This window comes from Drosophila santomea, chromosome X (genome assembly GCF_016746245.2).
Source record: "Drosophila santomea strain STO CAGO 1482 chromosome X, Prin_Dsan_1.1, whole genome shotgun sequence".
Classification (NCBI taxonomy): Eukaryota; Metazoa; Arthropoda; class Insecta; order Diptera; family Drosophilidae; genus Drosophila; species Drosophila santomea.
The window spans coordinates 2127588-2152352 of record NC_053021.2 but is presented as its reverse complement, the minus strand read 5'-3'; the positions used below and the strand labels follow the sequence as shown (position 1 = coordinate 2152352).

The window sequence follows — 24765 nt, the reverse complement described above, 5'->3', positions numbered from 1 at the left end:
ATCGAATGGGATTTGCGGTGCGAAAAAGTTGCCAGAGCTCCGAAAAGCGGGTCACATTAAAGAGCGAACACGAAGTTAATAAGATCGTAGCTAGATAGATGTTTTCATTTATAAACACTTAATGCAACTCCCTCCCTTTCAGATCTTCGATGACATAATCTTCGCCTTCTTTGCCCTGGAAATGACCATCAAAATGGTGGCCATGGGCATTTGTGGCAAGAACACCTATCTGGCGGACTCGTGGAACCGGCTGGACTTCTTCATCGTTCTGGCGGGTCTGCTGGAGTACGTGATGCATGTGGAGAACCTCAATCTGACTGCCATCCGGACGATTCGAGTGCTACGCCCCCTGCGGGCCATCAATCGAATACCCAGTAAGTGTGCAGATGGTAGCTCATATAGTGACTCCAAAAATGTGACACCCAATCCTTTGCAGGTATGCGAATCCTGGTGATGCTTCTGCTGGACACGCTGCCGATGCTGGGAAATGTCCTGCTGCTTTGCTTCTTTGTGTTCTTCATTTTCGGCATTATTGGAGTCCAGCTGTGGGAGGGTATTCTCCGGCAGCGGTGCAGTCTGATGCGAACCGAAGGCATGGTCTATCCCCTCACGTAAGTACAAAGTTGGAGCGAATGCCAAGCGCTCGATTCGAGAATGAAAAAAGAAAACCAGGTCGTATGGGATATGTCCCATATGTAGGCCTCTGTCTGCCGGCGCCTCCGGGTCTCATACATAATCGTACATATCTAGGCATTTAACATACATATTGTACATATCGATATATATTTATATATATACCCGTATCGTGTATTCCGATTTGAACTTTCTTTTGTTGCCTTTAGTGCTTTGGTTTTGGTTTTTGGCTTTGTATTTTTTACTCCGCGTCATCTAAACCTAAATCGAGTCCAGACCTTAAACCGAGTCCTTCACAACTGCCTGGCTGCTGCTTTCCCAATCCTCCCCCTGTTTGGCTTTTTTGGTTCAATGGCTTAGCCTTTGGTTTTTGTTTAGCCTTAGCATTAGCCATAGGATACAGGATACAGGACACTATACAAGCATACAAGCACATTTCACTCACACAAACGACGCTATAAACGCTTTAAACAAAAAATAGTGGAGATCCCGCTGTAGCTGCATCAGAGTCCGATGAATTTGCATATGAAATCCAAAAGCCCTGATGAAGACCATTCTGCACACTAGGGCCTAATTCCCTTCTTTGGTCCATCGCCCAAATCCTTGGGCCAGTTGTGGCAGCAAAAAACAGCCGTCTTGTGGTCCTGACAGCATGAAGAAACTGAAAAAAGGACCGCACAGTGGTGTAATTCCTATCAGAATTCGCAGTTATTAAACAAAAGTAAAAAATCCATGGATGGATACAAGAAACTAGTAGGCATCTTACAATTATATTTCGATTTTTAATTTAAAGAAATTTGTCAAAGTCCGTTTATCCGAATTTTTCGATCCTTTTTGAGGGGTGAGAGCCACAGTGCTCTCCAGTCGGCAACTGACAAAAGATTTTAAACTTGGCCAAAACAATCATTTATCATTGGCATTGTGTTTGCGTCTGTGTTTGTGCCACGGCGGCTTTATAACGTCACACGCAGAACTGAAAGGACACGCGTGCTCTTTCACCCTCACACACACACATACACTGACACACACGTACAAAACAGAAGGACTCACCCATACATAGACAGCGCAGCCCTTTAAAGTAGACAACGAAATTTTTGGGTCGCTGCGCGGATTGTCCAAGAAGATTCAGTTTTTTGGCGGCTTTGTTTTCCCCGGTTTCCTTGTTTCCTTGTTTACTGTTTGTTGTTTGTTGTTTGCTTTTGCATGCCCAGCTGTTCAAATTGTTTGTTTGTACACACGATTATTTGTTGTTCGGAAAATAAATTTATTTTTGCGGCTGACTTTTGCTTTGCATAATTATCGTGCAACTGGCAATTTGCAGTCGAGCGTATTTCAACATGATTTGTTTTGGCAAGTCTGCGAAATTGAATTCAATAGTAAGGCAGACATATTTTCCAGCTTTATAAACCAGGTTCCTGCCCCATTCAATTTTGATGATGGTACTTCTATTACGGCTTACCCTTTTTGGTTTGAAATCATTTTGATTTGGTTTTTGGGCCTTTCGTCATTAACAAACTTTATTCGCACGGGCAGGAATTGTACCATACAATCAACATTTCTGTGATATTGTGAGCCTCCGAAGTCATGTTGTATATACATCCACACCCACACCCACACCCACACCCATACATACTCACAACAGACACAACACACACCCTCACACGCACACTCACAACAAAAGGCAAGCCTGTGAGAATGGCAAACAGAGTATAGATATATATATGCATATATGTTCTTTTCCAGTTTTTCGTTTCTTCGATTTGTTGCTAAGTGTGACAAAAATCAAAAAAAAAAATATCAAAAAAAAAAAAAATGAAACCAAAACAGAACAAGAGAACAAAAATATATCCTGATTGGCAGCCAAGCAAATCAAAATCCAAAATCTGACCTCCACTTATCTCTTTATGTTTCGAGTTTTACGTTTTTTCCCGTAGAAGCAAACCAAACAAAAATAAATATCAAATACCAACAAAAGCAGATAATATGAAACAAAAACAAAAATCATACCGGGAACAAATTTTTTGTTTACAGGGTTCCTGAAGTGTACAGAGTTCGAGTCCGTGTTAACTCGTAAGATAAAATGATTTATTCCCCTCTTAACTTAACCCACACACAGACACACAGACACACTTCCACACAAACACACAAACACACTCCCACACGAACACACAGTTACACACACTATTAAACCAAAGAAAGACCCCCAAGTGGACACAAAAAACAGATTCTAATAGCCGTCTACTAGCTAGTCTACAACTAGATTCTGTCTATAAATACTGATATCAATGTAACTCTTCACCACTGACTTTAAATACCTCTAGCCTTCCTCTAACTATGTCTGCCTTCACCTGCTAAGTGCTTAGACCTTTGACCTTTATCCCTAAACCCTTTGTACCTTGATCAGTGGATACTACTCCACCAAAAGCTCGATATCTTAATGTTTTATACCCCTAACGTTGTGAAGCGCGTTGGCCACTGTATCCAGCTTCTTGCTCTAATAACATATTTAATGGAATATTAAATTCCTTCAATCGTATGCGATATATGCAATATAATCATCTATACTTTTTCAATTTCTGGGTATAAACTGGGCTAATTCAGTGGCCACCGCGTTTCTATTGGATAGACAAAGGCATCAATACTTCACTGTCCAAGTACTTTCTACCACACTCTCCCACACACACACACACACACTACTCTATTTACCCCCACGTTCACACACACGTTCGATAGTCGACACACCTTATTAGTAGATGTGCATATCTATATACTTGTATTAGTTAAATATTTGGCCATACGATAATACGAAATACGACTTCTTTTAACTCTAACGTTTAACAAGCTAACTCTCTATCTGTATCTTTCTCTTTGTATAAGTAATATTTGAAGATTAATGAATATATATACATATATATACGAAATACCAAGCTATACTAAATATCAACTAAATTAAACTAAACTAGACTACCACTAAGCATCCTGCTGTTTCCTCCGCCCAAAAAAGAAAACACTATATGTATTCACTATTTTGCCCACCCCACACAACTGTACCAAAAGCAAAAGCCCCTAGTTAACCCATTTGAGGCCACATTTTATTTGCCACCTAGTCTAACCCCTTTTCCAGTTACCATAAATATTTTTAGCCTAGACTTGATGTACGTTTCATTTTGTGTTTAGAGTTGTTGATGTGGCACCACTTGAACCTGATCTCAACTGCTAACTAAACCACACACACTTCTTTATAAGTATAGATATATATATACATATATAGAATCGGGGTCAGACGCCCCCACCGCAACCCCCTTTCAACCGTTTTGTTTGTGTTGCATTTGCCAAATTTTGGGTTTCATTTTGCAATTTTCTGCTTTTGTTTTCATCATTGTTTGAGGTTCTACACACAAATATATGACATGTTTTGGAAGCCCCCGAAAAAGAGAGGCAAAAAAAGCACACATACAACCAAAATAACAAGCATACCAATTAGCAATAACATACTCTCAACGGAGATCCTTTCATTCCGTGAAAATCCATTTGAATTAAATTTTAACCAAATTTTTAAAATCTACCAATGCACCTTTAATGCAATAAAAAAATATAAATAACAATATGAAAAAAAGTTACAAACATTCCCGATAAAAAAAAATCATAGTGCTATAAGAAAGTTATTAAGTTATATTATTTTGCAAATAGCTAAATGCCAAGGATAGGTATTTTGAAGTCGGCATTCTAAACGTGCACAGCTCTGTATTTTTTTAAGTTTTTTTTTTCACCAAGTTAAACAACATTTTGGGGTCCACAAACACACACACACTGAAAATACAGTAAAGTGGAGCACAGTGCAGTACAATATTTAGTAGAGTAGAGCGAAACACACACACACACACACACACGTACAGCAGCACACAGGCACACTTGCCCGCACACAAACACACACACACACTGTCACGCTGCTGTGTGCGCCTATGTATGTGTATCTCTTGTAAGCTGAACTCTTTTTACAGGAAAAATCATCAGTTTCTATTGCAAAGGTATTTAAAGCTGCCCCTCCTTCTTCATTTGCCCCTCTCGTTTTCGCTCTTTCCTATTCACACACACGCGCGCAAATCAAGTACAACAATTACACATATGTACACACACAAATGCATATACATAAGCTCCATAAAGTTTTGCATACGTTGAAGCGTGCGAATTGTTGCGAATTGTGCAAAGAAATGGTAGGAAAAAAAAATAAACAGAAAAAAGCGAGCGGGAATATTTCAAAATTCACTTGCGATGCCGCTCGCTGCTCGCTGCTCGCCCCTTGTCCTCGAATGTCATTGCCGTGCTTGCACGTGCATATTAAACACATTTTATTGTCACACGCACACGACAACACCCTGGAACCCAGACAAGCGCACACACCACACACACAGACACTTTACGGTTGACACTTGGTTGAGGCAGACATTTTTTGAAGTCGCGAGTTTCCGGCGCGTCGGCCATTTTGTGGCAACATTGCGCGTTTAATTTAAATTGCTTTGGCGTTTTCATTTCCTTTTTTACGAGTGTGTAGTCCTCTTCCTTTTTTGCTAACTTCTACCCCCCCTTCCAGCTGTCTTATTTTGCTCTCCACCTCCTCATTCCTTTTGTGCTTCTTGCTTTTTAGTTGGCGCTTTGTGGCTCGCTTATATCTCACTTTCCCACTTGCGGTACAGTTGTGTCTTTCTGTACTTATTTATGCTCAGTGTCAGCAGCTTTTACTATGACTCACACCTTCCCGCTTACTCGCTCTGTGGCTAAATTCAGATCTCTCCGTGTGTGGGGAGCCTACCAATAGATTCTTGCTACTTCCACTCGCTCTCGCTACTCGCCTTAGATAAGCACTATTGCGTCTTGATCTTGATACTCGCTCTCGCTACTCGCTATCGCTCACCCTCTATCTGTTTCTATCTTGCATTGGTCAACCGTGACTCACTCTGATCAGTTCTGTTTAGCTGTTTTCATTTGCCTCACGTATATTGGAATTGGCATTGTCGATATCACTATAATTAGTTGAATGTTTTCGCGGATGAACCGTGAAACTCAGCACAAATCAAAATTGAACTTATGGTATCATTCAGTTGCTTTATTTTTGTACATCTCTCTACGTAAATCTCGATGTATATGTTTACGATACGCATTGAACACACAGATTACTTATATGGAAATACGATTACGGATTACGATTATTAATAGTTCTCTTTGTGCTCTCTCTTTATCTTTATCTTTCTCTCACTCTCACTCCTTCCTTATCTCTCTATATGTCTCAACCTCTATATATATAAATATATCTCTCTCTCTGTGGTGTGATCTTCTGTTTCGTACACTTTGTTTCTTTGTGTGCTGGATGTTCTTCCGATCTAAACTGACAATCGCATCCCATGACTCTCCTAATTCTCTGTACACATCGCACCCCTAGCCTGTCGCAGTACTACGAGTTCTCCAAAGATCAGGACTATATCTGCTCCACGCCCAACGATTCGGGGATGCATCTGTGCGGGAACTTTCCGCCCTATCGCATTGGTTCGCTGGTCTGTAATGGTAAGTCTCACCCAATCCGCACACCCATCCCTATTACCAGCGTCAACGTCAATTACATTAACTTTAAAGCTAAATGAAGTGCAAATTGCGCTGTAATCAAATTTGATGGCATTTTTAATTGCCCTCCCGCTGTCGCTTAATGACAGCCGGAGCCACCGAAGCAATCACAATTACAAACAATACACTTTCCGCCCGCCCCATCGTCCCATCGTCTCATGCTAACATCTCTTCATCCCACAATCCGCAGAGGAGGCCAAGCTGTTCGACTTCAATGAGCCGACGAACACGTCCTGCGTCAATTGGAACCAGTACTATACCACCTGCAAGCAGAGCGGCGAGAATCCCTTCCAGGGCACGATATCCTTCGACAACATCGGCATGGCCTGGGTGGCCATATTCCTGGTGAGTAAAATCCCCGTCCCTGCACTGCGAAATAATTACAAGATTTATTAAGTATTTTACCATGTTTTGAAAAAAAAAATTAGATTAGTACTTGACTTTTGTCAAACACTAGCAATGCTACTTGCTTGTTCGTTGTGTATCCAATTAGTGTTCAACTTTGTTCAACATACAGCAACAGGCGAGTAGCAGCGATAGAAACAACAAAATGTTGTATGCTAATTCGACGTCAACTTCTTCCACGAGTAAAACTGCCAGCTTTCACTAAACTAACAAAACAAACGCCAGCAATTTGCATGTCCCTCCGAACGGGAATCGGGGTGATAGTGATATCCAAAGTGATAGTGATAGGGATGCTGATGGCGAAACTGATGCCGTAACTGATGCCAAAACTGATGCCAAAACTGATGAATAGCAACCCTAACTCGATCCACTTGCAAAGCACTCGTCCTCCGGGGCGGGCCTTAATTGATATGCCAATTACATGGCGCACACCGCAAGCCAATCCATTGATATGCAGGTCAAATGATGTAATTAAGCCCAAATCAAGTGCACATTAGGCCATGAAACCAATAGCGCCTGTATTTGATTCCCTCAGGGAGTTAAATCTGAATGGAATTTTGGCGCATTTGTTAAGGACCTTGATACAAATGGTTATTATTATTATTATTGTTTTCGTAATACAAATTCGTAATACATGAGCTGGATAAATGGCCGAGGCAAATTTAGTTCAATCAATAGCTAATTTACAAATTATTAAAAATATAGAAAAGTAGCAAGGTCCCTGCTCGGGCGTCAGCGACAACGCAGTATCATAATAATATTGAGTTTTAGTTCATTCTCTGTAACTTTATAATGGGTTTAAGATCAGGTAGTAAATGGATAATTTCTTTCTCGTATTTCATCGCTTGAAGCCGCACATTACGCATACGTGACGTGGCCCCGACCAAAACGCCATCCTAATTGCTCTGCCCACAGCCCTTTCCCTTTCCCTTTCAATTTCCCCTACCCCTACCCCTAACCCTACCCCTACCCCTTCCCCTTCCCCTTGCCATTTCATTTTTGCCAACAATGGCGGGGCGTGAACAATAAAACACCAGCCATCTGCCCCGACTTTATGCCTCGTTCCTTCTTGCTTTTTTCGCTGCAAACTCGTACATTTATATATCTGCAGAGAGCGCACGCTAATTACGGTGAAATATTTGTTGGATTTGCAGGTCATCTCGCTGGAGGGCTGGACGGACATAATGTATTACGTGCAGGATGCGCACAGCTTTTGGGATTGGATATACTTTGTGCTGCTGATTGTGGTGAGTGTTGTACTCTTATTTTGGCGGGGGTTGGTATTTTAGGAGGGCTCAGTGGGTTAGCGGGTCAGGGGTCAGAGGCCATGGTGTCTGGCGACCTGCCGCTTTGATCACGAATTGAATATTTAATTTGCAGAAGGCTTAAAGGGACTCCAACTAATTGAGCTGAAGTTGCGCAGGGACCATGGACCATTGTTTTTTTTTTGGGGCTTAGGACGGCGGCAATGGTGGGCCGAAAGTATGGCAAAGCAATTTGGCAATGCAAATAAGTAAATTACTTTTAAACTATGACCACACACGCACAACAGATCCTGTGCTCAGGTAGGCAACCGAGGCAACAGTGCGGAAAGTTTGTCTACGAAAAATGCTATGAATTTCATGAAGCTGAATTTGTGTTGTAAGGCAGACAGCAGGCACCCTGAACCTTTTCCCTTTCCTCTTCCTCCGCCGTTTTCCATTTTCCATTTCCATTTGCCACTTTCACATTTTGCCACCCGGCGACTGTCCACTTTCGCCAGTGCCATCTTCGAGTGGACTCCAGTCTGTTGTGCTGTCATTTGCATGGCAGGATTTGTGCTCAGGTGTCCTTGGACTAATTAAAAGCCTTTATGGCTCACAGACACTCACACAAGTGGACGCAGTCACAGGCACAAATACAGGCACAGATACAGATACAGATACAAATGCGGACACACATGAGGAAATTTCATTATTTATGTTTAAAGTTTGCTTCACCTTTCTCTCTCTTGCTCAATCTACCTCTCTCCCTTTCTCTCTCTCCTTCTCCTTCTCCTGCTGTCTCTGTCTCTGTCGCTGTTCATTTCGTGTGCAAAATGATTTTGCTCTTGTTGCCAACAACTTTTGGTATGCAAATAGTTTCCAGTTTTCTCCAGAACTCACTCCAAACGCCAGTTGCCTCCATTTGCTATTGGGCGTTCGGCATGGAAGGAAATTGCTTATTTATGTTTTATGCATTTTCTGCCAAGCTCACGAGTTCCAAATTAGAAGCGCTTTCTTTGTTTTTGAAATATGTTTTCAATTTAAACTTTGCCAACGTTTCGATTTTCAGTCCTCGGCTAAAGAACTATTTACTAGTTTACTAAAAGTTACGTTCTTGCTAAAATATATCTATATATGTATCTACTTGGCCATAAATAATCTAAGCTTGTAAAGTGCTTTTATCATTCCTTGAAAAATGAACTCAACATTTTGAGCTTAACAACTGGGCCAAAATAAGTCGTAATATGAAAATAGACACTGTTTTTAGATTCTTTGCATAAATGATAATAATTATATAACTGAATTTTCAACGCAGTTGGGAAAAGATATTCCAATTGTAAGTTTTAAAGTCATCTCAAGAACACCAACTGAACATAAACTATTCAAGTTGAAAATTAGTATTTAAAACTTCTACCATTTCTACCGCTTTCCTGACAGCTAAAGGCTACCCTATTACTGATGACAACTTAAAACTAAAGTTTCAAACTTCGTTTGCTCTACTCTACTCTAGCTAAGTTTTACAATAATTCGAAAGCTAGGCTTAACGTGTTAGGGCAGACAGGCGTTGGTATCTGAAGGTTTAGCGATTCGAAGTTTTGAGATCACCATCTTGGTGCCTTGCAAACCCACGATGACCACCAGGTGGCGTCTACCGATCCCCCAGCTAATTGAATTTAAGCGGCTGGCCAAAAAGGTCCTCCCAAAGGACCCGTTTGCTGTGTGTGCGGGTGGATAAACAAAGGCTGGGGAAAATTTATGGCTTGCACTTGTCGCTGGCAGCAATGAAAGCGAAAACTTTTAAACGGAAATGCGAAAAGTTTTTTTTCAGCATTAACAAAGCGCCAACTGCTGGCCAGAGCCCATTTCGGATAACCTTTTATTGCACATTTAAGGAGGTCCTTCGATTTGTTGCAAATGTATACCGATTGATAAGGTTTCTTTCTTTTTGGAATCTTTATAGATTGGTTCGTTCTTCATGATCAACCTGTGCCTGGTCGTCATCGCCACGCAATTCTCGGAGACCAAGAAGCGCGAGATGGAGCGGATGCGACAGGAGCGAGCCCGGTACACCTCCACTTCGACCCTGGCCAGCAGCACAAATAACTCGGAACCGGCCACCTGCTATGCGGAGATCGTCAAATATATCGCCCATCTGTGGCGGCGCTTCAAGAGACGAATGTTAAAGAAGTACAGATTATATAAGTATGCTGCTTGTACCTTTTGATTTCATTCAATTATACCTTACGTTCGTTATTTTAGTTTCCGGTTTCCGTTCCGTTCCCTTCCCCTGCCCATCTCTCTCTCTTTCTCTCTAACTCTCTCACTCTCTCGCTCTCTCTCAGTCTCCCAGTCTGTGACTGTCTCTGTGTATGATTTTTCTGACCCATCGAGCGCGAAACAGAAGGGAAAAGATTAAGAAAGCTGTAGGCTTTAGTCACTTCAAAACTTGATTGATTACTAACCCATTAAAGCGAGTAATTAGCACACTAATCTCTCGGCAAAAGCTCAGCTCGCGCTGACAGGAGAACTCGAGCCACGAAGAAGGACTTTGCAACCATCGCCAGTGATTTGCTCAAAAATTGCCCAAGTCTTTTGGGCACCTCTTTTCCACAAAGTGCTTTAATTTATTTGAGTTTATTTTCTTAAAACGCATTATTTAAATAACTCTTTTGGTTTCAAGCAAAATCTCCCAGGTTTTAAAAACCTTTTTTCTTCTTTTGTCTTTTATGTTACGTTTGGTCGTTTCAATCGTTTATTGAGACTGCCCCAAGTTTACTTGATTTTTATATAAATTTATATTTTTTCTTTAAGTCTTAGTTAGAGTGCTTTGCAATTTGATTATGCATAGATAACGCTTAGTAAATTGAATTAGCAGCGAGTCTAGTGGCCAGGGCATGAATGTGTGTAAACAAAAGTTTTAAGCTAGAAGAGTTGTAGCTATTTGAAAGTGCATCCATATTGCGTCCCATCATATGCACAAAAAAGTAAGGAATTTCCTCTTAAATCCGCTACGTTAAACCGCTCATTGTTAAACAAATCAGGATTTCATGGCAGAATCAGGCAGATCTTTGATCCTTCCATGAAGGAAATGTATTTGTAATGGTGACCTCCTATTGTTGACCCATCTCTGTAACTGCAATCCCATCCGTACATGTGCCCCACACTAGATTGCCGCTCACACAATGATGCCACATTTAGAACAGAGTACAGAGTACAGAATAACGAGTTAAGCGAATGGCACTGAATCCGCAGAATGGGACTCGTGTTAATTTGGATCATTTGCATTTTTGTACTGTCGTTGTCCTTAGTTCATTTGATTGAATTATGTAATTGCGATTGTTGTCTGTCTAATGGCTAAGCACACACACACACACACATACACATACACATACACATGAGACATGGCACTGACATTGACACTAATGAGAGTGCACGTACAAATGGAAACACCAACTGAATCACCCCAAAAAACATCTGACCCACCTCTTTAGTCGATGCACGTGTAATGCAACCACCCACATCTCCGTGCCACCCGACCCACCCACCCACCAACCTACCCACCTGAATCGACCCCAAAAACATAGAACACGATGTTTTGTGTACATACATGAGTGTGTGAACCCCGCGTACTGTCTATCCAACTTGTCGCTAATCGAATTGTTATTTCACCCACTCTGTCACTCTGTCACCCCGCCACCCAATCAATGAACCACCGAACCACTGGAACACCACCAGGTATCAGCGACAGCAGCGCAAGGAGGGCCTACTGCCCAATGCCGACAATTTGACCTTCTCGCCGTCGCGGATCAAGTGCCATCATCCCAAGTGCCCCAAGTACAGTAATCGCAAGCCGTCCAGTATTCAGGATCAGATGATTACCGTCATGGTGCCGCTTAATTCGGCTAGCAATAACAACAATAACAACAACAACAACAGCACCAGTAGCAACCACAACGGCAGTGGCAACCACACTGCTGCCGGCGGTGGCAACAACAGCAACAACAACAACAACGCCGCCAGTTGCACCACAGTGGCGCTGGTCAATGGCATAAATGGTAGTGCCGCAAGTGTGACGATGTCCTCGGCCCACCACCAGCAACATCAATTGCTGCAACAGCAACAGCAACAGCAGCAACATCAAAACCAACAACAGTTGCAGCAGCAGCAGCACTCCTCCTCCGACAACACGGAGCAATCGCTGGCCCCAGACGGATTGCCGCGAAGTTCCTCGCTGAAAAAGTCCACCGCTCATCATCATCAGCTGAAGCCGGAGGGCAGCACCGCTGAGCAGAAGACCATATTGCTGAAGCTGCCGCAGCAAATGATTGATTCCGAGCAGCTAATTGTAAGTATGGTTACCTTTACAACAACGTTCAGCTCGATTCACAATAAATAGAACACCCAAAATCGATTCGAACCGAAAAACAGTAAAGATAAACAGCAACAGAAACAGATAAATATATGTATATATATATTTCCAAATTCCCGAATCAAAAATCTAAATGGCCAGCGAACAAAAACAGACAGCATCTCAAACAGCAGCAACCACAAACGAATAATTATAATAATAATAATAATAATCTTTCATATTTGTTATAAACCTTGCTAATTCTCAAAAGCTGCAGTTGGGAAATTTGGGCAAGGTACTGAACGATAAATAAGTAAAATAATATGTTTAAATTGCCAGCATAATTTATAAAAGAGCGCAACGCAACTTCGGTCAGCACCGAACACTGAATGTCCTACCGCCGAGAATACAACAAAAAAAAGGCGCTCATATGTACGTGACCTTTGGCATGGACATTCAGCCAGCGAACGAGTCGAGTATCACCAAATATGCTATTCACGTAAAAACCAATGGACAAAAACACTTACAAATTGTAGATATAAACGATATGTTTGCATATTAAGTGCAGTTGAAATAGCTTTTTTGTTTCTGTGTTCATAAGCACACAGCGAATTGATTGTCCCATTGATAAATCTGTAGCCCATTGTTCCAGCCCATTGTCCCGTCGAAATGCCCATTAATTATTTATATCATTTCGTTTTGTTTGCGTATGTAAATGCCGTTTGTAAGCAGAGACAATAACCCGACCCGTATATACTCGTACGTCCATATGTCGCCCATTAAAGCTATAATAAATGTTGGGTGGAATGGAGTCGCAAAAAAGGGCAAAGGTTAAAGTGTGCAATGTGCACAGGGAATTGTATTGTTGCCAAAATTAAGTTTCGCTGTAAAACTTGTAAATAAAAACACTGAAGGTGCAACCATATTAATTGATTTCCGTGCAAGCACTGTGAAAACCTTGTATATACTATTTGCTAGTACTTAGTCATAGATCCAGTTGAGCGTTATCTTCCATTTCATTCCCCCTAAAAAAAACCCAAAAAAGAATCCCGTGCAGTGTTTGTACCGTCTAATAACTTTGATTTCGAACCACCGCCCACTCGCAGAGTCATCCGTGCACCTCGGGCTTTCTAAGTCCGCCCACCTCGGCCAGCCGGCGACCATCGGTGATGTTCAACGAGTACGTGCTGCTCCACACGCCGCCCGCCCTCAACGCAGATCCCGCAACGGGTGGCACCACCACAACGGTGGCCCCCACAGTAGCCACAGTTGCTGGCACGGTGGCGGCCGCAGCAGCAGCGGCAACCGGATCCGGCGGTAGCAATAACAGTCACCAGAACGGCGGTGCAAGTGGCGGAGCTGGAACTGGAACTGGGGGAACCAATGAGAAAAGCAACATCTTCTCGACGGAAAAGATGACCCAAGCTGGCGATGGCAGCATCTGGCAGGTAAGCAGTGTCATAATTATGGCAGTCAAGTGGCGACCGAAGAGGAATTCATGTGTTTTAAGTTCCTGTTCGGGCGCCATTGTTTAGCTGTAGAATAGCCTACAATAAGTGCGCATTTTCTTGTTTTGTACAGGTTAATCTACCGCAGACCATCGGCACCATTGCCAATCCCTATGCCGATTGCTCTGAACTGGGTATACACGATGCGATGACTTGTCAAGAGCTCTTAGCATTCTCTGTGGCCTTTTCAGCGGCCTTGCCGACTGGCCAGAGTACGCTAGAGTCATTCTACACATCGCTGGCCCGCTGCGATCCACACACCGCAGAGGCGTTGCGGGCGCACCACAAGCCGCGCTCTGTGCCCACTGGACAAAATCAAATGCCACCGGGCGCCGATGCAGCCACTGTGATGGTTGCCACAACGGCTGGTGATCCCGGCCAGACACTTCAGCCCTCGACAGTGTCCGCTGTGGTGGGTGGTGGACCCATCGGACCCATCGGACCCATCGACAGCCAGGCGGCGAACCATCGGCGCAAAGAGCACCATCAGCAGTCGCACCACCATCACAACAATAACAATACCACCAGTCACAGTCGCAACTATCGCTCACGGCAGGGACAGGGACAAGGACAGGGAAATTCGCGAATGCGAGCGGCCCGCGCCCCCACCGGCAACTATATGGAGGACTATGCCTGCTGCTATGATCTCTACCAGAACGCCCTGTCGCCGCTGGACGAGCGGCCCAGGCAGAGATCGCCGACGACTCGCTGCCTGATCTCCGTGTACCGGTGCATGTCGCGCGTGTGCAGCTGGATACGTCGCTACATTAGGCGATTGGTCGAGCACAAGTACTTCCAGCAGGGCATCTTGTTGGCTATCCTGATAAACACCCTGTCCATGGGCATCGAATACCATAACCAGCCGCCGGAACTGACCGCCATTGTGGAGACGAGCAACGTGGTCTTCTCCGGCATCTTTGCTGTTGAAATGCTGCTAAAGGTGGTTGCAGAGGGTCCATTCCGCTACATTGCCAATGGATTCAATGTTTTCGATGGCATCATCGTCATACTCAGGTGAGTGATGGTGTTTACCATGGCAGGAGCCCTGTAGAAGTAACCAACTAAGCGTCGATAATCCATTTAACTTTCTCATTAGTGCCATTGAGATCTGTCAGACGTTTATGGGCAACGGAACGGGTGGTGGTGGCTCCGGTCTGTCCGTGCTGCGGACTTTCCGGTTGCTGAGAATCCTCAAGTTGGTCCGGTTTATGCCCAACCTGCGGCGACAGCTATTCGTGATGCTGCGTACTATGGACAATGTGGCCGTGTTCTTCTCCCTCCTCGTTCTATTCATCTTCATATTCAGGTGAGTTGGATTGCCGACTGTTCACAATAACTTACATACACACACACACACACACGGGCACAAAACACACCAACACACACACAGAAAGACTCACCGGTACAAGAAAAGAAGACACCAACAGAAACACATACACACACAGACACACGAGAAGAAAGCGGAGATAACAAAAGTAATGATGAAATAGAAAGAAAACTCAATATAATCTACAATCTACAATCCACAATATAATAGCCAATCAGTTCAGTTATCGAACGCGACCCCACAAACATGAAATTAATGTATTGTAAAAGAGTGATTAACACAAAGAAACCGAGCCACAAAAACAGAAACAGTTCAGTTTCGTTAACCCATAGCAGTCGTCTAATGCCTAACAGTTCCTAGCGCCTCCCTAGCTGCTTACTACATAGATAAGAGTCCATCATCTAACCCATTCAGCCAATGCCTTCTCATTCCAAAACACCTTTTCCTCCCAAAGAACTTTGTCCATTAGGGCAGTTTTTTTTATATTGGAGAGAGAAAATGCGTTAACAAAGTCGAAGGATTCTAAAAAACTACTCCTTAGAGTATAGGTTTAAATCAAATCTTAAGAACTTACCAAATAATAAAAGCTAAGTTCTATGCCAAGTCATGATAAAAATAGTACCTATGCTTAGAGTTTCTGAATTCAATTCCATTTATATTCGATTTAGTACTTGAAGCTTGAGTTCATTTGCAATTTTCCTGATAATCCTGATTATCCATAACTGCTGTAGGTATCTTTGACCATTTGATAGATGTAACACATGTATCACTTTCTGCCCCTGTCACCCTTCCCATAGACCTCTATCTATGTCCACCCCATGATCATACAAAAACTTACACGTATCTCTTGAACCACTGACTCTCCGAACTCCCATCCTCATTTAAGTGCTTCTACGACACGATCCTTTCTACTGTGTACTACTTGAGTATTGCCTATATAAGTAAAGATTTGCCTTAACGTCTCTTCAAGTGATATCTTTACGAATTCTCTCTCTTTCTCTCACCGCTTATTCTTAAGTTCTAACTCTTGGTATTTTTCTCACTTACTGTGTCTGAGTAACATTTGAAAATTCTGGAAGATTCGTAGTTAGATGACGTTACAAGTTGTGTAACTTTTAAAGCAATCGATCTTGTATCCGTACCAGCAAGAAATGTACCCGTATCACTTGATATATACATATATCTCTTTCTATCTTGCTACATATATATTTCCCGAGCCTCTTATCCCCCATTTACATCATTTTATCCAACCCCCAAAGTGCCGTTAGATGTCGTACACAATTTGGCTCCTCGTTCGTTCACTTTGCTTCACACTTACACTTCTTACACTTTCTAACACCCTACTAAGACGAAGAAAATGTTTTCCTCCATCTTTCTATCTCCCTCTATCTCTCTCTCTAATATCTGAATTTCTCTGTATCTATCACTCTTTCGCTCGGTCCACTATCGACTTGTGTTCGATTTCAAGCACCGACCACGTCGCTGCCTTTTTTGATCATTTTTCTATGGTATTTATTCTTTGTACTCAAAATAATTCGAACATCACTTTCCAACACACCATGTTCACGGTCTCCCTTTCAAACACTATCACTGTTTTGTGCTTCTTTTCTATCTGTACGACATCCAATCATTTGAAGCTCTTTTGGTTAAATACACTACAATTACAGCAATAACAGCCACAGAAACAATTAGTTCGCTTAGTTAGTTAGCCAAAAACGCTTTATTCCATTTCAAATTAAATAAGTGTGTATCCTAGCTTCTTTTAGCGTTAACCAACACTGCAACACACATATACTACACACACTCCCAAACACAAAAGGCTCGGCTTGGCTTTATGCATTTGCCAATAGACCTGACAATGCGGCCTCTAAAGCTTTCCTGCTTAGAGCTTGTCACACGAACACACGGCACATTCACGCTCAAAAATACACCCGACACAAAGTACTTGAAAAAATTGATCATAGAAATAACTAAAAAGATCGTACGCTTACTTATTGTGTAGTTGCAGTCGCTGCAGTTTGATACATACCTATATATACTCGTACTCTCTCTCTATCTCTATATATACCTATCTATGATTACTCGTAATTGATATTATTGTATAACTATGAATATCAAGTAAACACACAGAACTTCAACAGTGAAAACTACAATAAGACACGCATATTAGCTAGACTAGTTGCTACAGTAAATGTAATCGAGTTTGTGTAGTTAGAATAGAAAAGACACAACAGCCACACGAAACATCCGACCAGACTCTATATAACCTTACTATGTACTAACAAGCAAATAATGAACCGAACGAACTGTAAATGGAGCTAAAAAGAAGCCAGCATCGCTACCAATGATAAATCAACTCAATAAATGCCCCGAATAAACTCGAAAGAGAAAACTAAAATAAAGCCGAAACTGAAAACAGACTTTCAAAAGACAGACCAAATCCAAGGGCCGATTCTCCCCTTTAGCTTCTTAGTTCCTTTGGAGCGAACTGTACCTTTGTTTCATTTCCATTCTGTTTCGTGGTCCGATTTAAGTCGCACAGGTGGTTCTCTAAAGGTGTCTTTATCACCGTTTCTCTTTTTCCGAGAGCTTTTATTTGCTAGCTTTCGTTGCCGCTCACTTCACTAATAGAAACACTTTCTAGCTCAAGCCCTTTCTCCCTTGCTCTCTCTTTTAGTCTCTGTAAATCAATCATCCACACTCTGTCTCTTTCTTTCTTTACTATCTCTCTCTCTTTCTCTCTATAAATATATTTTTGTCTCTCTCTCTTTCTCTCTTTGTCACACTCCACACAATTTAAAAAAAAATTATACTAAAAACAATCCAATAATAATAAAATAAATTGAAAAACGAATATTAAAATAAACCTAAACAACTGTATGCTAAACACAACCCAAAAAAATACCCCCAAAAACCAAAAACACAAAAAATATATAAGAATATATATTTAAATGAAATTAATCGAAAACGAAAAACCAAACAACAAATCAAAATATATATATATATATATCATATTATATATCAACAAAACCAAACCATCACTTTAGTATACTCGGCATGAATCTGTTCGGATGTAAATTCTGCGAGAAAGTTAACGGAGAGATGATTTGCGATCGTAAGAATTTCGACAGCCTGCTCTGGGCGCTCGTCACAGTGTTCCAGGTAGACCCATTGCTATCAGCCTTTTACCATACGTAAACCTATATGTATATGTATATATCTATACTACTACTACTACTACTACTACTACTACTTCTAATGTTACGCCATAATCTGCTACCGATATGATTACGATAACCTAATGTTCATAAAACCGAAAAAGAAAAAAAAAAACAAGATGAAAGCCCAATTCCCATTATGAATCCCCGTGAAATACGTTCTGATACGTTGAGCATTTAGCTTTCGTTCGTTTTCACTTGTTTTCTATTTCGATTTTATTGGTGTTTCTGTTTTCATTTCCGTTTCCGTACCTATTCAAATTACCCGTTTGTTTTCTGCTTAAATCGATAACTGTTGTGACGTCCTATCGCCCCCTCACTCTCGCTCTGAGCCTCTGTCTCTGTCTGTCTGTCTAACCATGAGTTCGTTGAGTGCGAGTGATTTTGAGATCTACAGTACAGATCTAAATGAAATAATCACCCGCACACACATATTGTATTATTTGTTAAGTTCTTTGATATTGCTTTTCGATTGCCAGACATCGAGATCGACTAGCTAGCTAGCCATCTTGCTCGCTCTCACTAATTTGTGGTGTGTCCTTGATTGAGTGTGGTATTCAGTTAAAGACTTGATTTTATCTTAAGTTACTTAGATTTCGATTTCGATACCGATTACGATTCTTGGTTTGGCATGCATGCGTTGACCGTTGCGATTACCGTTAGCTAACCGTAAGTGTTAGTGATAGAATTACCGTTGTCGTTAACATTACCGTTACGAGTTCCATAGCAAGCAGCGCGCATCCGCATGTCGTTCGGAGTGTTCGTATATGGGAATGTCCACAAGCCATATATGAATGCTCATAAGGTCGTTGTATATATGTGTATGTATTTGTGTTATGTACATTGATGCACCAGGTAAGCATTTCAGTTCGAGTTTGTTGAGCTTCCAGCATGCAATAAAATGTACATATATGTATATATAACCGAGTGGAACTGTGTTTGCATCTAGCATCTCAAACACTTTGAATACACTACTCGAAAAGAAACACACACACTTGCATTATTTATACACCTCTCACTCTCTTTCTCGCTATTTCTCTCTGTCTCGCTCGTGCTCTTCTTTATGTACTCTCTATATATATATATATATATATGCCTCGATTTTGTCACTCACTTTGCTCAATGTCCTATGTTTAAGTATATACCTTTCTTTAGTCCATATGTTATTCTAGACTCTAAGTTGTATAGAACTCCACCCTAAGACCGTCTGAAAGGAGAACTCTCTCTGTCTCTGTCTCTCCCACTGTCTCGCACTCAGACACAGCGACACAAACACAAGCATAACCAATCAATATCCCACTGAATTCTGTAACCAAAGCCCTCCCTTTCTCACTCAGACCCTCCAGGCACACGTACCTCTTAAGCGTACATACATGCGAACATACAGATTCTCCCATGATCCGTAGAATTGCTCGGTCATTTCAAGTTGGCCATCCAATGGACCTGAGATCAACTGTAAAATAAAAAGAATCTCTTCCGCCATTGTCGAGCTTATGCACAGCACACATTCCTAGAGATATATGTAAATTTGCAAGCATTGAGGCCAGATCTACCCAGAGAACTACCCATTAACCACTGTGTATATAGACAGACAGAACTCACGAAAAATAAAACTACAAGGTAGAAAAAAAGAGCAGAAAAATCTCCAGCCCAGCAGAAGAACAGATGAAAAGACATTTCTCTTTGTATCTTTCTCTTCCTTATAAGATCACAAGTATCCGAATAATCCCGAATAACACCCAAGCCACATTGTACAGGGACCACTTGATGAACCTACTACTCGTTTATATCCTTAGACATAAGAATCGCAACTATATATTATATATAAATATATATATACGAACCCAGATCTCTCTCTCTCTATATATATCTATGAACCAGTTTAAATAGCCATTAATGAACTATAATAACAGACACACATCTATGACTCTATAAATAATACAAATGTATACGGTATATATAAAACATATATATAAACCTGCAGCATACTCGGCATGTATCTGTTTGGCGGTAAGTTTTGTAAATTTTTGGACGAATCCGGACTCGAACGCGAGTGCACGTGTCCCGAAATAATCAGCCGGCATCCGCAATGCGAGTGCGATCGCAAACACTTCAACAACATTTTGTGGGCCACAGTCACAGTATTCCAAGTAAGAACAATAATACAGCAATAAACTACCTTCCCACCCACTTACCCAGAGACCTGAATACCCCGAAAACCTTGAGAATCCATCCACCATCCAAAGCTGAACCACCCACAATCCCAAGAAAACCCACGTTGAACAACAGCTACAACAATACCCATCAATACCAATCTTAAATTCTTGTTATTATGATAAAGTATTTAACGAATTCCTACGTATAGCCACAAAAGTTTCGAGTTCTTAGTTTCTGCTCTCTTTGCCCTCCTTGTTTTGATTTATTTGAAAATTAACCAGTTCCTAGTCTTTATCTAAGTACCGTACCCACCAGTTGCTAGTATTCCTTGAGTTCTCTCTTATTTAGCTTTGTTTTCGAACTGATTTTCGATTTCGTTTCGATTCCGATGCCAGCAATTGTAGTCGTAGAGTTCTCCACATAACCAAACACCCACAAACGCTTAAACGCCTAAACGCATTGACTCACGACCATTGAGGATTTAAAAAGTTATTTTGGCAGTTGATTCCTGTACATATTGAATAGAAGGACATTTATTTGAAATTTACAATCAGTATGTGTGTGTTGCATTCTGCGACTTTATCCTTATGAACCGATAGTATCGAATGCACTGACATCTCTAGTATGCAAATCCCCGTACAACTGTACCAAAATAACTAGAGGACCGTGGAAAGGACTCTCACATCTTCTCTTGGTTCTGTCTCTTTCTCCCACTTATACCCCCCTTTCGCTCACACACACATACGACATAAGCAAAAACCGTTTGCGCTGATGCTTCGAGTTTTGTTGCATGATTTTTGGGATCCTCACATTGATTTGCCTTCGGCTTTTGGCTTTTGGCTTTCGGCTTTTGTCTTTTGGCTTTATAACTGTATGCCAGACCAGAAGCAACTATCGATTGCGACCACTCACGACCACGGCAGAGAACAGAATGAATCATTAACAGCCACACTCATACCAACTGTATATATATTTGATTTAAGTCTTTTGTTTGTTCGATGGTTTGTTTGTTTGTTTGTTGCTTCGTTGGCTTGTTCAAACTGAAACGAAAGTTTTTATTTCTAAATTTGCTGCTGCTGCTGCTGCTGCTTAATATTTCCCCTCGATCTTTGCCTTTATATATATCTTTCTTTCACTAGTCGATCCATTTTAAAAACTTGTTGCTAAGCAAACTGTGTAAAAAGCGTTATTGATACATATAGTATATACTTTTAAAGTTGCTTATGCGCAATACAAATGTACAGTCACAGATTAGAAACAACATGAAAACCAAAATCAGTTTAATTCGCCTCTTAAATAAACCGCATTCGTATTGTGTAGCACAAAAAAAAACAACAATATATAAAAACTAAAATGAAAAGAAATGCTATAGAAAAACCCATTGGCACTTTGTGTACAAAGCAAGAATAAAATGGTGAAAAAACCATTTAAAAATTATAAACTTTTTACAAATTCCTATATGCAAGAGTTTTGTGCGTTTTTTTGTTCTTTGATGTAATCCAAGAGCCTCTGCTGCTTCTCTTAAATTATTTGCTTTTGACTTTGCTTATAGCGTGCTTATATATTGGGTTTAACTTGGTTTCTATTTAGTTTTGCCTTCTGTTTGTTAAGTATGCCACACCACGAATTATTGTTTAATGGAAATCAGTTTGAGCAGCTTTTCAACGGGCTGTCTACGAAGATTTTGAGATAAGCTACTGCCACTGCTTGATCTCCCTAAAGTTCCCATCTAAATTTTTCCCCAAACTATCTCACCTTATTAGGCTTTACCTATGTATATCCTGGTGTTCCTGGTCTCAAATCAATCATGTGCAATATCTAAAAACATAAGATTCTTCCGGGAACACTCTGGATTAATATTTGTCTGCATTTTTAGTTATTAGAACTCATTTTTTGCCCCCCAAATTGCAGGATATTTGTTTAGTTTTACGCTTAATTTTATGTATGCACCAAAATGACCAAACTGCTAGTTTTCAATGCTCATCCATAGCATATGTGTACATATAAGTATGCCAGTCTCTACTTATGTGCACCTACATATGTATATACGTATATGCTATGAAAACGATAACACTGTTTGCCGTTTTGATATCGCTCTATCTACATCTGTCTGTCTTTTGTCTGAACTTTGACATTTTTGCCATTCGTTTTCCATTCGTATTTCGTATACTAATTACTTCCTAACTTACTTACTTACTTACGTTCTTTGCCACCGCTCACAACGAACAAAATTACAACATTTGTTTATCGGTATTTCGTTCTTTTTCTTTCGCTTCTTACGATATATATCCGATATCCAATATCCGATATGTGTATCACGACATATATATCCATGCGTATGTATGTTAAATCTGCACCACGTTTGCCGCCCGCCACTGCAACTGCCACCGATCAACAACTACAATTCAACAACTCTCCAACTCCAATCAAACTCAACAATCAACAACAAACCACAAAAAAAAAAAAAAAAAAACAATGTTTTTAGATACTGACGCAAGAGGATTGGAACGTCGTCCTGTTCAACGGAATGGAAAAAACAAGTCATTGGGCCGCATTGTACTTTGTGGCACTAATGACGTTCGGCAATTATGTGCTGTTTAATTTATTGGTGGCCATTTTGGTTGAGGGATTCAGTTCAGAGGTAGAGTTTTGCCAACAACATTCCCTTGTCCCAAAAAAAAACCTGAAAACCTGAAAACAAATGAAACAAATGAAACCTGGCTCTTTCGAAAAGATCTTTAGATTTTTTTTGATTGGCTGCAAAAAGAAAATTCGATTATACGCATGCGACGCTTCAAATTTTGATAATGTAAATGTTAATTTAATAACAAGAAAATGTCCAAATAGTATTCATTTAAGTCAACTTTAATTATGAGTTCATATTGAATTTGTGACAAACAACTTGATAATACTGCAGTACAGTTTCAGTTACTCAAACACAAGGATAATTAATTATCATTTTTTCTTAGCTTGCTCACATAAAGATTACCTGATTTTTAAGACTACCTTATCAGCTTAGGGCAACTTAGATCATAATATGAAGCATCGTGTGCGTCGCGCTCCCAATCCCAGTGGCCTGTGCCTCCAATTCCTGCCCCCATTTTCTCCATCGGATGTAATCCGCCGGAAGTGCCAGCCGATCCAGGCAACGAGCACCATCGAGCAAGTGGGTCAAAGTGAAAAAAAAAAAACAAAAAAGAATAAAAAATGCGACTGACCCGCTGACCCGCTGAACTAGCGAACTCGAAGACCCAATGCCATCACCCCCGAAATCCCCCGCCGGTTGACGAGAAAGTCTAATTTTGAAATTTTGATTCCCTCAGCGAAATGAACGTCGCGAGCGCGAACAGCGCGAGTTGGTTAAGAAACTGCGTGAGGAGACGCTGGCCGAGAACTACAGCGATGGTATGTACGATGAGTCGCGGAGCGAGGCGGACTCCTCGACCACCAACGATAGTTACTACGAGGTGCGCAACCGCTGGCGATCGGCGGAGGATGTGCGCAAGGTAAGTGAGCTCGGGCGGATCAAGGATCAAGGTCCCCAAATGACCAGGTGTGATTGAGTCGAACAAAACAAAAAACAAAACAAAAAATAACAGCTAAATGAAAAAAAAAAACTAGAATGTATGATAGGTGCATGCTGCATGCGATGAGTGTATGTCCCTTTGTTTGAGTGGCACGAGTTGAATCCACGGTTCGTAAATCCCCCGCAGCTACAGGACTCCGCCGAGCTGATCATCGAGGCCAAGAGCAACATGCACCGCCAGCGCCTGCTGCAGCCCACCCACGACTACCAGATCAACGAGCTGCCCGCCTCGTCTGCCGCTCCATCCGCCTCTGGCACATCTGGCGCCTCCGCGCCTGGCGAGCGGGAGCGGGAGAGGGACAGAGATAGGGATAGGGAGCGGGACAGGGAGCGGGACAGAGAGGCGGGCGGCGGTAGCGGCGGCAAGGATGAGGGGGCGCAGCATGCCAAGCCGCGCGGCGGCCTCAAAAAGGTAAGAACATCAGATGGGAGCTTGCCTCGCAGACGAACATGAACACTTGACTTGACACACTACCTGCACCCCATCGCACACAGACATACTCCATCAAGGAGCGGCGCAGCGAGGCGCCACGCCTCTCCAAGATCCGGCTCGCCCGGGATCCGCCCATCATCACGACAACCGCGGCAACGCCGCAGGACTCGCCCAGCACCACCTTGGAGCCGGGCATGAGCTTCCGCCAGTGGGGCGACATGGAGGTGAGTGCGAAACAACTTCTTAGTTCGAAGCGCATCTCCAACTTGATTTCCTCTACATTTAACAAA

The 24765-nt window shown here is 41.7% G+C and overlaps 1 protein-coding gene across 14 annotated transcripts in view; it reads left to right on the top strand.

The window, feature by feature from the left end:
* Window positions 1-24765, top strand: part of LOC120455038 (voltage-dependent T-type calcium channel subunit alpha-1G) — an 82260-nt gene that overhangs the window by 47536 nt on the left and 9959 nt on the right. For 5 of the 14 annotated variants that reach the window (XR_005616704.2, XM_039640877.1, XM_039640876.2 and 2 more), the window contains exons 6-22: window positions 143-374; window positions 437-611; window positions 2665-2703; window positions 6071-6192; window positions 6440-6594; window positions 7809-7901; window positions 9859-10100; window positions 11634-12243; window positions 12518-12541; window positions 13353-13694; window positions 13828-14768; window positions 14851-15060; window positions 20284-20449; window positions 22942-23097; window positions 23780-23962; window positions 24170-24454; window positions 24538-24699. Coding sequence is in view for 13 of the 14 variants with exons in the window: in XM_039640877.1 (XP_039496811.1) it covers window positions 143-374; window positions 437-611; window positions 2665-2703; window positions 6071-6192; window positions 6440-6594; window positions 7809-7901; window positions 9859-10100; window positions 11634-12243; window positions 12518-12541; window positions 13353-13694; window positions 13828-14768; window positions 14851-15060; window positions 20284-20449; window positions 22942-23097; window positions 23780-23962; window positions 24170-24454; window positions 24538-24699 (4137 nt within the window). In the remaining variant the exon portion in view is untranslated. Of the gene's footprint in view, window positions 1-142; window positions 375-436; window positions 612-2664; window positions 2704-4640; window positions 4662-6070; window positions 6193-6439; window positions 6595-7808; window positions 7902-9858; window positions 10101-11633; window positions 12244-12517; window positions 12542-13352; window positions 13695-13827; window positions 14769-14850; window positions 15061-18128; window positions 18244-20283; window positions 20450-22941; window positions 23098-23779; window positions 23963-24169; window positions 24455-24537; window positions 24700-24765 lie in introns of those variants that run through there. The other 9 variants (XM_039640883.1, XM_039640878.1, XM_039640881.2 and 6 more) reach the window with 9 other exon arrangements.